The sequence below is a fragment of the Petromyzon marinus genome, chromosome 4 (assembly GCF_048934315.1).
Source record: "Petromyzon marinus isolate PM22_M1 ecotype Great Lakes invasive population chromosome 4, UKy_Petmar_22M1.pri1.0, whole genome shotgun sequence".
NCBI classification, from domain to species: domain Eukaryota; kingdom Metazoa; phylum Chordata; class Hyperoartia; order Petromyzontiformes; family Petromyzontidae; genus Petromyzon; species Petromyzon marinus.
Genome location: NC_133670.1, coordinates 22,022,950 through 22,041,077, shown reverse-complemented (window position 1 = coordinate 22,041,077; position 18,128 = coordinate 22,022,950). Strand labels below are relative to the sequence as shown.

General features: G+C 41.5%; 1 protein-coding gene across 1 annotated transcript; it reads left to right on the top strand.

Annotated features, from left to right (window-relative positions):
* The first annotated feature begins 937 nt into the window (after positions 1–937).
* On the top strand, positions 938–14,310 carry SH3BP4 (SH3 domain binding protein 4). The gene is made up of 5 exons (XM_032945422.2): positions 938–1,268; positions 5,690–5,830; positions 6,509–8,847; positions 9,895–10,083; positions 10,525–14,310. Exons 2-5 carry the CDS (start codon positions 5,713–5,715, stop codon positions 10,747–10,749), a joined length of 2,871 nt encoding a protein of 956 aa, XP_032801313.1. The 5' UTR covers positions 938–1,268; positions 5,690–5,712; the 3' UTR covers positions 10,750–14,310.
* Positions 14,311–18,128: the final 3,818 nt, after the last annotated feature.

The window sequence follows — 18,128 nt, the reverse complement described above, 5'->3', positions numbered from 1 at the left end:
ACCCTCAACATTCGTTCATAGCATATGCTAAGAAGAAGGGTTATTGTCCAAAACGTCGCCTATCACTGTATATATTTATTTATTTTAAGGCAGTTTCATTGGCGAATGTGTTTAGTATGTGTTATACATAATATAATGTATGTGATTGGTGTATGGGAATCCTGTAGATTCGACATGCCCGAAGACAAAAAAACTATTATTTTGAAAGGAATGGTGAACCTGAACTCACAATTCAATTAAATCGTGAAGGGGGGGGGGCGGCGTTCACAATGTGGCTGATTTGTTTTCACCAGCGCCCTCAAGAAAGTAAATCACAAACACACCATATTCTTTATTTGCAGCCAAATAAAAGGCAATTCCGCTCTTAAGAAGGCCCATTGCCCGGAACGTCGTCTATATAATTATCGTTTTTAAGCCAGTGTTATTGACGGACGTGTTGTATTTCTAGATTTAAAGCTTTCGTGACTGCAAGGATCCATACTCTTTGGTTCTATTCAGGTGAAGGCCGCTTGTGTTGTGGCCGAAACGTCGTGATTTTTGTTGTTTTATTTGTTACCTACGTGACTTTACCGAATAGAACCAAAGAGTATGGACGTGTTGTAGTTTGTGTTTATTTGTGATTGTGCGACACCGCCAAACGCAGTAACCACCAAATAATTAGTTAAATAATTAGTTTGGTGGGTTTTAAGTCGAGGAGCGAGGATGCGGAGTCGTTGGATATTTTAAGTGGGTGGGGGAGTGGCTTAGGTTGGGGTGGGGGCGGAGTCTGCATACGAAGGGAGGCGGGGCGTGTGTGGCTGCGAGTGAAACAGCCAATCCCGAACGGCGCGGGGTTACCGGGAATTGGTGGGGGGGGGGTGTGTGAAGGTGTCGGGGAGGGGGCTCCTGAAGGTGGTGTGGGGGAGGGGCGGGGTGAGATGCGCGTGACGTCACGCGCGGAGCGAGCCGCCTGTTGCTGCTCCGAGTGTGCGAGCTGTTCGTGGTGGTCGTGGCAGGGCTGCTGTGTCTCCCGCATTCGCTCTCGCGTCTCCCTCGCACACCGCTCGCCGAATCCACTTCTCTTACGGAGCAGTGGTCCATCACAGATTTGTGTGTGTGTGTTTTTTTTAATAGTTTTTTTTTTTTAAACACGGACATCATCTCGAGGAGTCATCTCCCCACCACACCAAACACCGCGGGTGTGTTGCGTTGAAGCCCCGCCGAAGTGAGCGTGGAGGAGCGTGGGATCCGCGTGGGATCCGCGTGTGCCGTGTGGGTCGCCGGCTCAGGTGCGTGCGTGCGTGCGGCAAGGTGGTCACCTCTTGTTGCGCAGGTGCCTCGCCACTAACCACGACGACCAGCAGCATCATCATCATCAGCATTTCTCCACTTGTCATTACGTGCGCACTGTAATCCCAGCGGCACCATCGCCGTCGACAAACACCCCAGTGGCTGCTTTCAAGAGCGCCGTGATTGTCTTGTGGCTTGGTGGCGGGGCTTGTGAGGGGGCGCATTCGGTGTTGGCTCGTTGGCATCGAGCTATTGGTTAGTAATGTAAATATTTGTTTACGTGGAAGGACAACGTGAGGATATGCGAGGGGGTGGCCTGTTGTCTGCCTGTATATTGCGTTAATATTTGGCACGACGACGCGAATGGGTCATTGTGTGGTTCGAGTTGATATTCTTTATGGCTTTAACGGTGCCACACCGGAGAGATGTGGAGGGGTCACCACTTGTTGCTGCTTGGGGTCGTTGGCAGCAAAGGGTGCAACGGTGGCTGGGAGATGTTAACCACCTCGCCTGGTATACAGGAGGTCGTGGGTTCGATCCCGACACTGACACCTGCTAGCTGCTGCTGCTGTATATTTGGAGTTTGCGTGTCTCTCTCCGTGTATCGTGTGGATTGTTCTCCGGGGTTTCCCTCCACTTTTAGAGAAACACGCGTTGAAGATTGTTTGGCTGCTATAAATATCCACAAAAGAGGCAGCTTCGTTGGGCTATCATTCGTGGAGAGGTCGCTTCTGAAAAAGAACGACATAGCTCAATGGGCCTTACCCGGTAACAATAAAAATACTGTAGTTTTAGCATTTCACGACGATGTGCTGCCGACCAATCCCAGCGACACTTACACCGACGACCAGCTTCAGCCTTTCCAGCATTAGAGTGTTGTTGGCTTACACAAATGCGGGGGACTATTGTTATGGAGTGGGCAATTATTGTGCACTGCTGTTGCCCCTGTGACCTGTTGTTGTTGTTCGGGTTAGCGATTATTGGGGGTGTTTGGGGCTGGTGGTCCAGATGTTGCTCACTTCGCTTTTGTTTATAGAGTCTTTAACTCCGATTAGCACGGTTGGCTACGTATGGTGCGAAAGAAGTTCAACATACGTACAACAAAATGCGTTTGTCCAACCAGCCCCCAAGAAGCGTGTGCGTTTGCCAGAAATGTGGTCACGATCCAAACGAAGTACCTGTTGTTAAAATAGGCAATTCAATTACGTTTGTAATTGTTATCAAAATTGCACGCTTCAAAGTAATTGGTCGTGTATATCCGCAGTAATCGTCGCCAGTAAATGATCATTTGAATGATTTTAGCCCGCGCCTCTGTTGCCGATCATTGGACTCACTTCGTGGCACCATTCCAGGATTTCTCGTTTTTAAGTTGTTTCATGGAAGGAACTCCTTTGTGTGGTAGCGTAGTTCTTAGCGCAACGATACCCCAACAATCCCGGCGGCCCGAGTTCTATATGCGACCATCGCGGACACAAGTGGCGATTATTCTGAACCAGTGCTGTTGGCCACCCTTAGGTTTACTCGGCCTTAAATGAGTACTGTATCTGAAGCGGTGTGTAAATGCCGCCGGCTGGGCGTTTCTGGTCACAACCACCCGCTCGTGCGCTGTTGCGGTCTGAGTGCTAACAGCATACCAGACCCCCGCCCCCCCCCCCCAACAGTATGTACGCTTGTATTGGGGGGTATTTATCCACGGGACTTCAATAGGTGCTCGCCAACAGTAACCCCCATTATTGTTTGTACGGCTGAACAGAGGGGATGTTTTGTCTTGATCCCTGCTGTGTTAGACCTGTCCGGATCTCGTGCCTGCCGTGTGACCTCTAACTTATGCATAATGAGGCGCCGTCGCGCTTGGTGGCATTTAATGTTTAGAGTTCGTGTGGCCCTTTGCGCCTTTGAATCCGTTCGGTATCTTCACGTAACATTTATTTTTAATACCGTCAGTCTATTAACTTTTCAGACCTACATCTGACAGCATCTGTTTTAATAAGCAATTTGTGAAACGGTGTTGACGGTCTTGGTCTTCTTTAGCAATCAGGCTGGATACATTTTTGCAGAGGCACGCTTGCTTTGGTGGTCTGATGTTGTACAGACCCAAGTATGTAAGCATATACTGCGTGTAATCATAATGACATTATAATTCACAGCTATTTGTCAATTCACTGCCGGATGAAGGCCTTCCAAAGCCGTGTTGGTCAGGGGGATTGTTTGACCATACTTCACCACGCTCGTCAGTACGGGCTGGTGAAGTGGGGAGCCAGGACCGGTTCAAAAATGACTCGCAACTCAAGTTAGTCATGGCCGGGAATTCAACGCAAATTGTCGGATTCATAGTGTTGACCACTGTGTCCATCGCTCCAGCCTTGTGCTGTGCGTACCTGTGCTTGTATACATACACACTTAAAAAAATATATATTTCACGTGCTTATCTTCTTTGGTGGCCTTGAGCCATTCGTTACCAATGTATCTACGATGGGAAACAATGTTTGTAGAAGTCCAGTAAGCACTGTACTGTACTGCCCCATACACCTGGATACCTGAGTTCGGTTCCTGGCCCGGCATAGGCAAACATTAGTTGACAAGTGATGTCTGAACCGAGTTTGGTGCCCAACCCGCACAAACCAGTGGGGTAAAGTATGGTCAAACAGCTCCCATTATCTGTATAGTTTAGGGAAAGCCTTAATATAGCAGTGATCTTTCAAAAGTTAATGCAACAAGGGATGTTGTGTTCACGTATCAGGATTGGTACGTACCGTAGTTTTAGAACAATATCTAAGTGTTGGTGAATGGAGACACGTGTGGATTAAAGAAACCAATCCACATAAGCTTCATTTGGCTCAATAATTAAACCTGGCACCTACCTATTGCATGCACATCCGATACCATAGAGTATACGGTACGATGTGTTGTGGATGTGCTGCCACGTAATCTTATTTGCGAGAGAATGTCGACTACATTTCTCAGATAAGTCACTATGCTGCAGTACATGCGCTGCTCATTTTGAAGGAGATAATGCTTGTATTTGAAATACTTGGCACGTTAGTCAGCCTTTTGGATTTAAACAGTTTTAGTTTTATGGCTGACGTGTTTTGATGGGCTGTTATGGCAAGTGCCCTAAAGGATTGTTGAGTGTAACCGGGACAAGTGAGTATCTACTGTTTATCAGCAAAGTGATGAGGTGTCTTTCCACTGCTCTTCTTTCCACACGCATGCTGACTTTTTCGTGCAAAGAAGTAAGCTTTTGAGCATTCTAAACAATTTTATGAAGCCCATGATTTACTTGAATATTCTTGGTGGATTATACAACAAGACCATATATCAAACCTTTTCCAATTTACCTATAATGAGTGACGTCACTACACATCGAACAGCCCCCCTCATTAATAATCATGAACAGGTGACATCCTCCAAATAGACACCCCCCACCATTAATAATAATTAGTGGGTGACCTCACTCCACATGGGGGGGGGAGGCCGAGGCGCCTCCTCCCCCCTCCTCGGCGTCAACTGACAACCCTCACTACAAAGGCAGAACCCTCACGTCACGTGATCTCCTAAACGCTATTGAGACATAGAAGTAAAAAGGACGTCATGATGAACAAGGAATTATAACCTTTAAATGAAATAAGTCTGTGTCACCGTGGCCTTACAAATTGCACACAAATTGATGCAATAAATATATCACATCGCGGTCTGCTTTTCGCTTGCAAATTTCAGATTTACTGCAATACACCCAACCTTGGACGGGCAAAAGGCTCGTATTTTTATATAGTTTTCCAGTTTTTATGTATTGTATTTATTGTATTATTTAACGATGTGAGCCCTATAAAGTTGTTGTATGTTGTGCAAAGGGAAATGTGTATTTTAATAAATTAAAACATTCATGCTTCTATAAAGAAAGCTACGGTAAATTTTAACGTTTAATTCCAAACAAAATGCAGAAAGACCCTAAATCAAAATACAATGCTTTTGTTATTCTAATTTACACGTTAAACACCACTTACCAGAATACAGTAAATATCTACATGATTAGAAACTGTTGGATTCAGTCTGAGTTACAACACTTGAGTATTCTTTGTCATGCAGAGTTAATTAATTACTCATTCTGATCAGAAGGACCTGTGATTTTGACGCTGACCTATGTACATCGTTGATTGAGGGTAAAATCAAAGAAAGCTTCAGGTCACTCATCCCTTGCAGTTTTATTGCAGATTCTAAATTTACTTCAGTGGGATGGGGCGATTCCACCTTGATGTTTTATAATTCCTTTTATGCAAATTTAATTGTGCATACATACTAGATAAAAATCAAGATCGAATCAAGATAGATACGTGAACTATAATTTATTGCAAAATGCCACAAATTAGATTTCTCTTGAGTGTTGAGGACTGGATTACATTTGCGGACTTTTCTCCCACAGTGACATGAGATCCTGGTGCTGACATGGCAGCCAACAGAATCCGTGCTGCAACCGGTGGAGGCTTGCCCAGGTGCAAGTCAGAGGGGACTCTTATTGACCTGGAAGATCATCCATCGGAGCCAAATTTCCATGATTTAGATGGTGAGTAAAATTTTTACACACCCTTATCACATTCCATTTTAGCTGTGCTGTCGTGCGCTCACGAATTCTTCACTTCTCTTGTGCCAAGGTGTCAAATGTGATAATATGCACAACCGCTGCTCAGAGCCAAAAAATGTGTTTGAGAATAGAGGAAAGTGGATTCATTGAAAGTTCACGTTTGCGTGTATAACAACATTCTTAAGAAAGCCGAATGTATTTTCTCACTGCAAAGCAGTACGGTGTTATTATTTTATTTTCATATGTTATTTCTTTTATTGAGTATATCATGAAAACTGATTTTTGCATCATATTTTTCATATTGTAAATATTGGAGTGTACACAGTGTACATCCGTATACACATCATCTTACGTTAGATAATTTGTCATTTGTGTTTTTTAGTTAAAATAGTTCACTTGACAATAAGCAAAACGTAGAACCCCATGTGTATTTTCAAAGTTGTTTACATTGGTACATATGCGTGCTGAAATTTGTTCACAGGACACTTTGTCATCTCGTATTATATTTCTAATAACATTGGTTACAGTTTAGATCTAGCTTTTAATTGTGTACTAGCACTGTTATAAAATAACAATACCGCAGTTGCCATTTGCTGTGCTGAATTAATTTCACGTTGGTAACTATCTGCAAGTGAATTGTTTTGTAATCTCTCTTTGTAGTGCCTTCTCCAAACGGCTTGCTTGACAAGGGCTCCCTTACAATGGAAAACGCCCACGAGGTCGTGGCCATCAAGGACTACTGTCCCAATAGCTTCACCACACTGAAGTTCTCCAAAGGCGAAAGACTCTACGTGATGGACAACTCTCGGTCTGAATGGTGGTATGCTCACAACAACAAGGAGATGGGTTATATACCGGCCTCCTACGTGCGACCTGTTGGCTCTTTGACCAGCACCTACAGTGATAGTGGCATGGTGGATCACATTCCCGAGAGTAATGGCTACAAGCAGGAAATGGATTTGCTCAGCGGTTGGCCAGAAATCATTGGCAAGCAGACTAATTTGGTCGCTGTTAATGGCAATCCTTTTCGGCCAAACCTATCCGCTTCTAATCCTTTCCTTAACGATATATCTCTGATGTCCACCGGCGCAGATGAAGTGCAAAAACCAATATTGTCAACTAACTGGTTTATGTCCGATGCTATAAAACCCAGCAGCAGTATAAAACACAACAATAAATCCGCAACAGACTTAGATCTGGACTTCTTTGAGCGCCCAGTTACTCGAGGCAACCCATTCACAAGCAGCAAAAATCGTTGCTACAGTATGTCTGAACTGTCAGTGTTGCAGGAGCAGGCACAACCAAGTAAAACTAACCAGATGAATTTCACGTCGACTTTTAAATCTATGGACATTGAGAGCTTTAAAAATGACAGAGATGCATTCAGAACCGCTTGGTTAAACCGACGGAAGCTGGCACGCTCGTGCCATGATTTGGGTGCCCTCGAGCAAAGTCCCGGGTGGGGACAGACACAACCCGTAGAGACACATATGATTTGTAGGCTGGACAGCTCTGGGGGGGTCGTTCAATTGCCAGACACGGACATTGTTCTTCACATCCCTGAAGGCCACGTAGATGTTGGAGAAGACCAAGAGGTCTCTGTGAAAGCATTGCTTGAGCCTCCCTTGGAGCTGAACAGTGACAGATGTACCACGATCAGTCCGCTCATCGAAATACGCCTCGGTAATCTGGACGTGCATAAATTCTTTACGCTAGAGATGAGTGTCGATACAGAAATAAAAGACGAAGCTGCCAAAATAGTTTGCATGAGGAGTTCACTTAAAGATAGCTCTTACATAAAGATCCCAACTACTTACAAGTATGGCAACACCATTCAAGTCCAGTTAGAAGACCTGGGACCATGCACCTATGTTGTGGCTGTAGCTCAAGCCTCAAGTCTGAAACATCCATCCACCATTTGGGACTGTATAACCAAACATCTCACTGTTGGTGTGTACGGCCCACGGCACATTCACCCTTCATTCACGACTGTTGTGGCCATGTTTGGTCACAATAGTGCACCAAAATCTCTCACGCTGAATGAAATCACCAAAGGGAAAATCACTGGCCTTCCATTGGCGTTGCAGCTCTGGGGCAAATATACATTTTCAGTAGATAAACCTCAAGATGTAAGCTTTTGCCTCTTCTCAAATGATGCCAACTTTGAAGTCAAGCGATCTGGCCAGAACAGTTTGGTTCGAGGCTTCCAGATGAAGCTGGGTATGGTGAGCCGTATTCCATTCTCTGTCAATGTTATAAATGAGGAAGACATGCAAGAGTTCACCCTATGTGTCCAATTTAAGGATGACAAAGAGACACTCTTGTCTCAGTTTTGCATACAAACACCTCAAGTCGCACCAAAACCCGCAATAAAAACGGGCCAAAGGAGGTTCCTGAAGAAGAAAGAAGTGGGTAAAATCGTGCTGTCCCCGACTGCCATCACCGCCAAATACCCAACATTCCAGGATAGACAAGTGCCGAACCTAAAGTACGCCATAGCCACCAAGACCGTGACCCGGCAGCAAAAACATCCGTATCTGCTCGAGTACAAGAAGGGGGACATGATGGTGTTGCTGAGTGAGGAAAGGGTGCGCGTGCGTGGGCAGATTCGCAACAAAGACTGGTTTGTGGGTTTCTACGATGGCAAGCTGGGTCTCGTCCACTGCCGGAACGTGCTGCAGCTTGACAAAGACCGCTCGGGGCTCGCACCTGGGCCGAAGCTTACCACAGCAGTGCTGCTCGAACAGATGCTTCAGCCGTGCAAATACCTGACCTACGTGTACTCCTCGGTGCGTACCCAACTAATGGAGAACATTGGGAGCTGGAGAACATTTGCAGATTCCTTGGGATATGCTGGGGTACCACTGAGCGAGTTCTGTCGGGTGGAAGTGGAAAATGAAGCGGAGAAGGTGGCGTGTGTGCTCGAGAAACTCAAGGAGGACTGTAACTGCACCTTGCAGGCCAAGAAAAAGAAGTCTTTTCAGAAGGAGCTATTCACGGTAAGTTATTTGTGCCTGTTGTAAAATCTCCCGGCTAAATGTTTCGGAATGCTTGCAATAATTTTATTTAGTTCCCACCTGCCTTCTCTAAGAGACGTTGGGACTGAATGAGATCTCTCCACTTGTTCCAGGTCTTGTGCCAGCTTTATGACTTCCTTTACTTGTAGCCCTTTTTGTTAAAAATAAATTTTTGCCGCGTTCATTCAGAGAAAATGTGTTGTTTCTCTTTCACATTCCCTGTTATATGTCATCTAGAATGATGGGTTATTTTCCTTTTGTGCATTGTGACATGCTGCATTGTTATTAAGTTGAGAACATAATTCAACCTGTGTAACCACACACTATTACCATCTATTTTCTTGGTTCTTAGGGTTGGTTCTTTCGGTTGTTTCCCTTCTACGTGACTTTACCGAAAGAACCAAGAATATGAATCCCTGCAGTCACGAAAGCTTTAAATCAAAATATTACCATCTACTTAATGAAATAGTTGAACGTGCTCATGAACCAATGAAACGTGTATACATTAATATTAATCACCTAATCACTTCTTTGCAAAGTCAGTTTGTCTAGTAGAAAGATTCCATATTTTTGCTATGAACACCCATCAGTGGTTTATGTATATTGTTAACAAAATGAACTAAAGTTTTCCTTAGGTTAAACCTGTAATGTAAATGATAGGTACATTATTCACTTTAGAAACGGTAAATAGCAAGACTACATAAAATGTCATAGTACAACTTTAAATTAATAATATGTGGGTTTACAAATGTTAATGCTTCAAAAAATTGCAATTAAAGTTAAAAAAGTAATAACGCTTACTGCCAAAACACTCCGGGTACCTTCCATATTAAAGGCTAAATCATGTGGAATGCCTTGCCAAAGAACATTTTCCAAATTTTTACTGCAATCTCCATGACATCCATGCTAGAGTGATTTAAAATCGGTAATGATCTTTAACGAGATGAATGTTTCGCGTGACTGGGAGAATTAGCGCAAACGCCATCGTCTGCTAACTCAATGTTTCGTGTGCACGTGTTGACATATCAGGCCCTGCTGAAGATCGACTGCCAGGGTCTGGTGGCACGCCTCCTGCAGGACTTTGTGCTGCTCACCACAGCGGTCGAGGCCGGGACCCGTTGGAGGGAGCTCGCTGAAAAACTCTCCAAGGTGACGCGGCAGCAGATGGACGCCTTTGAGGTCCCTCACCGCGACAAGAATGGAGAAATTGACGATGAGGCAAGTACGCTTGCCCACGGCACATTCATCGTATGTATGTTGAACTTCTTTCGCACCGTTCGAAGTCAACCGTGCTGATAGGAGGTGCAGGGGAAGGACAACAAACTAAACACAAAAAGTAGGTTTAAAGAAATGAATTCTCAATGTATTACTGCAAATGATGCACAAAATCACTACACGCCTATTTTCTCTCATAGTGTTAACAGCTCTACCTTGAAATGTACAAAACAACACATCTGAATATGTGAGCAATGTGGCAAGCTGACAGTTAATGTTTAGCAGGAAATAATCTACAATCTCTGGTGAATTAATAAGACATTGTACTTGTTCCACTCTCCAAGAACCTCTTGAATTTCTGAAAGACGTGTATTCTAGCATCTGTATTGGCGCTAACCAGTGTGTGTGTGTGTGTATTAATTGTGCATCTGTCTTGGTGGTTAGACCATGTGGAAGCCAGCGTACGCGTTCCTGCTGACGTGGAGCGCGAGGCTGGGCGACAGCTACAGGGACGTGGTGCAGGAGCTGCACGCCGCACTGGAGAAGATGAGGAACCCCATCATCAAGCAGTGGCGACACCTCACCGGCACCCTCCTCCTCATACACACGATGGACATCCTTCGCGGGGCCGCCTTCAGCTCCCCGAGTTTGGAGGACAGCATGACCTGATGCGTCAGTGCGTGAGCCGGCATCACGCAATTTGGCCTGCTTTTTGAGGGTCGCAGTGGTGAAAAGTGAGGGTTTTTTAAATTGTATTTTATTCCATAAGAACAGAATACTGTGGAGTGGTTGTGTTAACATGTGGTGACTTTGAGGCTGGTTAGCCGGGACCAAAAAACATGTGGGATCATGTACTGTGGCAGTCCAGATTAACGTGTTTGCAAAAATCAATGAGAATCTCTAAGACTATATATTTTTACTTACATATACCCATACAAGTACAAAGGCTTACACGTAGTAGCTGTAATCGTTTTAATATTGCATATCTTAGTGCTATTTTTCTATTCATAATTTTTTTTTTACTTTTGCTTTTGTATGGACTTTGGCAATATTGTTTTAAAAATATCAAATGTGTTGAAAGGTTGACACAATTGAATGTTCTTTTAATTATAACTACTGTATTTGACTACTTGTAGCAAGGTTTTCTCTTGTAACGATTGTCACTTCATTGTAACATTTATCGATTTTTAACATTGACATATTAACATGAATTGTGATCAAAAGTGTAAATATGTATCAATTACTCATGTTTAGAAAAACAACTCTTCACAGGTGTAACATTAAGGTAATATAACACCTGGAGAGGAATCAAGTGGTCATTGCAATGCATAATTGCATTGTCCTGCATTTGTCAAAAGGAACTCCCTCTTTGCCCGAAGCACAACTGGATTGACTCTTTGCTAAAATTTAACTAGTTTTGTGCTAATGTGTTAAATAGATTTGCAGAACTCTCAGTGCCAGCTATTTCAGGCCAATAATAATGTGTAAGGTTATCCGGTTATATGGACAGGCTCTTTTTCTGTGCAGTGCTGCTATATTGTTAGTGTTAAATGTGGATGTATTGCAATGTAGGTACGAAAATATATGGATCTAAAAAACATAACAAACCTGATACAGGAGCTATTTTTCCTTGTCTTCTAAAACCAAATTTACCAGTTACAAATTCTGCAATTTTACCCAGAGCTAGACATGACTGCATTTTAATAGAAACAGTTATTTATTATTATTTTTAACTCTTGAAATAGATTTTTATTCTTGCCAGTTTGTATATATATTTTTTAGTATTTTAAAATAAATATTTGTACATAACAGTGGCCTTGAGAGTGATTATAGAAGCAACGGAAAAAACGATATATTTAGCCTGCTGTAATTGTACATTCCTGTGAAATTTGGGGTATGTTGTACAAGCTTACAGGGTACAACATAAGGTAATATTGTTTGAATTGTTGGAGCGACAGCTGGCTCATATATTTGACCAAGTTGTATGCTCATAAAATAGGTCAGATATAACCCTTGAACATCGAGCTATAGATAATTGCATGCTCACATCAGAAATCTGTAGAATTAGCATGCGTCCTATATAGTAGAAACACTGCGAGTAAATGTTTTAATTATGTATGCTACACATCAAAAGTATAGTCTAATTGTTTGCTAAGGTGTGGATTTTATCTATTTTCACATTTCTCCACCTATTGCTCGAGTTTTACCCGAAGCATTGCCTCTTGTGAAAGATAAGTGCCAATTGTGGTGAACGTAATAAAGAATTAAAGCTTTCGTGACTGCATAAATGACTCATTGTTTTTTTTCGGTAAAGTCACGTATGTAGAAATACCAAAGCCAGTCGGCCAACGACAAAGTCGTTGGCCGACTGGCTTTGCATCACTTAACATATTTCTTAGGTTTGTTGAATTCTCGTCTCTCATCTTGTTGTTGTATTTACCTCCGTGCGGTTTAACGCCCTCTGTGTGTTGCGTTGATGTCACCCTATGTGCTATTTTTTTTTACACCTGATGAAGATCGCTTGTGTTGCGGTCAAAACGTCGTGATTGATTTATTTTAATATAATGTTATGGTATTTCTACATACGTGACTTTACCGAAAAAAACAATGTGGTGAACGTGTTAGTGTTTTTTTATCACGTGCATTTTCTCGTGGAACAGCTTGAACCAGCTTCTGCTGGGGATTCAAATATACTGTGCTCTGTGTAATACAATTCTGTCTAAACTCGGTAATCAAGATTTGTCTCAACTCGTATTCAATAAAGGCACTATTAACAGTGAGATGACGAGTAATATTCATTGTTTTGCAACTATTTATCCTTGCGAATTGACTTGGTCCTAGACTGACGAATATAGTATTTTTAGTTATAGTGCTTTTAGTTGTTTGGTTTTTAAGGTGAATTTATAGTAATTGCAAGAGAGGGTAAAGCCTATTGTTATTTCATCACTTTGATAATGGCAAAAAAGGTCCCCATAGTAATTTAATGTTTGCCTTGTACGTGAGGTTCCATCTTGTGCGTGAATTAGGTGTTTAACTCCTGTAGTACTTTATCCGTCATTTCAGCTTCAGTCCACAATCTTGAGAGCCAAACAACATGTGCTATATTTAGTAGATTTTCAAAGCACCGACAAGTATTTTCTTTTTAATGAGTACATATGAAGCAAATTGTACTTGGCAGTTTTTTTGCTTGACTTTTTATTTCAACCGAGTGAACTTATGATCACGAATGCATTCGATCCAATGAATACTTTATTGATTTGATCGTGTGAATATTTTTGAAAAACACAGTAATGTGTCATGCTCAAGGTTGTGTGTAAGCTCAGTTATATGAATGTTGTTGGACTTAAAATTAAAGCATTGTATCAGTAAGTGCAAGAAAATGTTATGAAAATGCATGTGTGTCCCTGCCTATAATAAATTAAGTACTGCACATGGGTCGGTGCCACAGGCAATCTAGCAATGTATATTTTGTGTACATCTTTAATAGTATAATGAAATAATACTACTTTCACTTTATATAGCATCATTCATGTTAAGAGCATCCCACAATGGTGTACATTAATTATATATAAGGACCAAATCCCATATATAGCCACATCCAAGCAAATTAAAACCCTACTACCAAATGCATTTCATAAGATAGGAAAGAAAGCATTGATCTTTACAGAATTATACCTAATACTTTAATTTCCTAGCACACAGTTGAATTTACAAAATCTTTTTAAATAGCAATATACAAATTATTTGGCTCTCTCGGTAAAGTCACATGGATAGGTTCAAAGAAAATAACAAAAAAAATCACAAATAGCAATATACAACTCAAGCTTTTCTTGTACTGGCATTTACAATCCCAGTGCTGTACATGTGATTCCGTGTTTACAAAAAAAATCAATACCTTTCATCCTTTCAAAAGCAGAATGCTGAATGTACATATCTGAATCAGTGTTTATTTAGTTAAGTAAAATACACAATCGTTTTTTTATTCACCAGCACACAAATAATGTTTAACTATAACATCACAAATGTAGTGCAGATACTGTATTTTAATTAATTCAATGTCAATTCAAAGATCATAGCCGATCTGAGCACATTGACGTTAATATTTGTAATATTTTTCTTACTTTTCCTGTGACCAGTAGTATACTTGATTAAATGTTGAGCTATAATATATCTGATTGTTTTCACTGAAATGGATTGTATTGGTCATTAATTAAAGTGCACATTTACCAAGATCATGGTCAGTTGCATATTTGTGTTGTTTTCGTCAATGCAAGGTCATTGCTGTTTTTCTACTTTTTAAGCTTGCCTTGTATTTGTTCTGTTGTGGTTTCATCAGTTGTTCATTGGTGATTTTTGTTTTACTTATTAACTTTCTGTTTGTTAATTTGTTCTCTGGTAATGTTTTAGGTTATAATCACTTGTCTACCATCTGGTTATTACTAATGTATGGGTGTGCTTTAAGTATGCTTTTTTATTCATAAGGTGTACATAAGTACTTTTGGAGGTATATATTTTTTTTCATTCAGGAAGCTATGAGGTTGCTATTTTAAACCAAATTAGACTGGCATTCATGATTTTTTTCTGTTATGTATTATAGAGTTTAACATCAAACTAGAATCCATATATAACTCTCGTAATTTAACAGCATTGGTGAAAGTAAGCCTGACTACTGATGAGAAACTGATTGTCAAAACCGGTCCAGAGTTTGCTTGTGGCTGATGGAATGTGTAAAAAAAACAATTTATTTGGAGAGAAAGGTGCCTCAGCCCAACCCTACAAGGGATAAAATATAAAATATACCATTTTATCCCTTCCATCGCTTTTGTTTTATACATTTTCTCTCTCCTGTCTCGCTACGAAGCACTTTCCCAAACCTTCCAGCTGACCTCTTTCCCGACTTCCCATCCCTGTTGCTGCTCATCACCAACACCTCCTCGCATCTGCTCATCCCACATTATTGGATTTTGACTCGACCGGCCTTTTGGCTCCTGTGCCTCATTGGCCATAGGCCACTGTGGCCTCAACCCTCTTCCTGGTTCGTGTTACCTCAACCTCTGCTGGCCTCAGCTTACCCTGAGGACCCCCATAGGCACCTGGATCTCAATTGCCACCACCTGTTTCTGTTATTTCCACATGCCCTTTTTCTTGCTCTGAATCCGGTCAGTCTGCTTCCTGCCCAGTACTTGTTGGCCTCTGGTCACGCCTTCTCTGCCATACAATACGATAAGAAAACAATTTGGTTTTTGTACAGCATCTAAATTCGACCACATTTAAAGGCACTGTGCAGACAATGGGATTTTACTTTTGAAAGAGGCAGTCAGTCATAGGTAAAGTTAAATAATAATGGTATTTCAGACATGGTGGCAGCAGAGGAGAATGAGTGACCTCCCGCCGAGCGACGGTTGACTCCGGTATTCGACAAATACGTTGTTTCTCAAAGATACCGTGTGGAGGGGATTAGAACAAGATGGCAGCAGAGAGGTATTCAGGGACAAATCCATGGATGACCTTGATGGTGAGTGATCTTGAAATTGATCCCAGATTGGATTATTGGTATGATTTGGTTTCGTTTATAGGTGTGGGTGTGAAGTCTCCCATGCATTACCATTCCTCACCCTGTCCCCTATCCAGGGGCTTGAAATGTAGTAGAATGCACATAAAATTAAAACAATATCACTTTAATGTGTAATTGTACATTGTATGTGTGCATTATAATGTGCACCTTGTAATCACTATTGTCACTACACGGTTATAAGTTAATCATCTAGTTAAACACTTGGTCATAATTAATTGTAAGGCTTTGATCTGTTGGTAGTTTGGAATGTGGCAGTGCTATGCCTATTTCATAAAATATAGGAACGAGTTTTACGGAGGAAAAAAAACGCATAATAGACTGAAGGCCATGCCGTTAAAAAAAGTCTGAAAGCATTGCCTGTAATTGTGCGAGTACTCTAAATAATGATGGTGGGAAGAAAGCGGGAGTCTTTTATGTGCCCCTGAATCCTGAATGTAGGTGAATCGTGAACCATTTTGCACTTTATTGGAAACCTGGGGCCTGTCTAGTCATGTAAAGCAGTAACACATTAATATGTTTAATTCACATCAAAATAACCCAGGTCGCCCTAACTAAACAGGCAATTTTTCATGTGTCTCAATGGGTTTATAAAATCACATGGTTAAATAAAGGACAGTGACTAACTGACTTGCAGACATGTTTGGATGTGCTACGTGCACACGATTTGCAGGCACTTTTATTGGTAGGAATATAGCTTTTTTAACGAATAAGTTCTGTCGACAGATTATTTACCGTTGAAGTTACCTACGTAGTTATGCGCATCCTCTAAATTTATTTAGATGCTGCCCTGCATCAAGCACTGAAGTGAGCAAAGTGTGATGGGTACACACGCTGGAAATGGCTTTGCCGGTGTACGGCAGTCACGTGGTGTTCGCAGAAAGGGTGAATTTCTTGGGATACTTTGAGCACAATTTTTACCTGCCATATTTCCGCTACGTATTGAGTTGACTTGATTTGCCCATTGTAAGAACCGCCTGCATATATTTGGGCTAATCAACGAACTTAAAGAATGATTGAGTCCACATTTATGTCTAGCCACTGGGTAAATGATTTGTACACCCGGCCAATACACACAAAAAAGTAATTCATTGGGACCTGTCTGCAGAAAATGGCATTCACTATCTTTCTGTGACTCACTGCAAATGTAGCCACAAAAAGCCAAACAGGTTTGCATGCAAAACAGCTTTCTGACGCCACCATCCAGCATACGAGCTGTAAACACGTGTTCTCACAATAGGCGTTGCACCAGACAGCACACACTGTGGGTGGGAAGTCTTTATAGCCCTGTCTTAAAAGCCACTGTAGTGTATACCTCAAGGAAAAGGGAAATACACACTTCACTTCCACAACGTATGGCTCTTAAGTAGAATGAAATACGACACCCATAATTTAAAGTTGTTTAAGGGTTCGTCAATACGGTACATGGCACCCTGAGACGAAGGAGCTGCATTTGTGTGCCTAGAGGAGTGGTGTCGTGTGGCAAGTATAAACATTGTCGAATATTTATTGCATAACTCGGGGTATCATGCCAAATTACACAACCATTGTGGTTAAATGCCATGTACTGTAGTACATACATATGTGGTAATCGTATTTTGAGATGAAGCAATCAGCCCCTGTAGTATTGCGAGATGCAGTGCTGGTGGCATGGTTTGGTTTTTCAGACAACCTGCTCTTCATATGTATAAAAAAAGCATTACACAATCGCACATGTAATTCGGGAAGGTGTAAGATTCGAGGAATGACCTTATAGCCCCCTGTTAATTATCATTCACAGTCGAGCGCTTATGTCACAATGCGTTGCTTGAATATGAAAACAAAATACAGTACTGTATGTACATGTCTCTCACATTTTCATGTTCTTGGTTGTAATGAATGGACGGCACCCGAATCACTTTAAATACAGTCATGTTTAATAATATATATAATCTGTTTAATCACTGTTAATTCTTCCACGTTAAATGTGATCAAACTGGTTTTGTACGTGGGAACAGTGGGCTTCAGGTATTGGTATAGAATCAGAATATTTATTTATAGGTACCGGAGGAATCCGAAGAGCTATAAAGCCTTTCTTCAAAGATGTCCAGTAGTCTTGAGTGCAATGTTGCATTTAACACCCCGCACTTTAGGAAGAGGGCCTGATCTTTAGAGAATAACTTTTATGATTCAGTATTTTATGGCTGAACCATATCTCAGTTTTTAGTTGAAGTGCCACAAAAAATAATGTACAGGAAATTGGCCTTGGTAAAAATGAAATTGTGATCTCAAACACTCTACGTCAAATTATGTTGCTGTCTGTAACCGCATTTTATTACCACTATTATTCATTTTAAAATTGCCACAAAGAGACACTTTTAAAATTAATACGAATAACAAAATGCTCTACTACAGTATCCACGTTAAACGTCTGGATTAACCACAACTACTTGAAACGCAATTTTAATCAACATCTTATTGTTTTTCATTTTAGTTC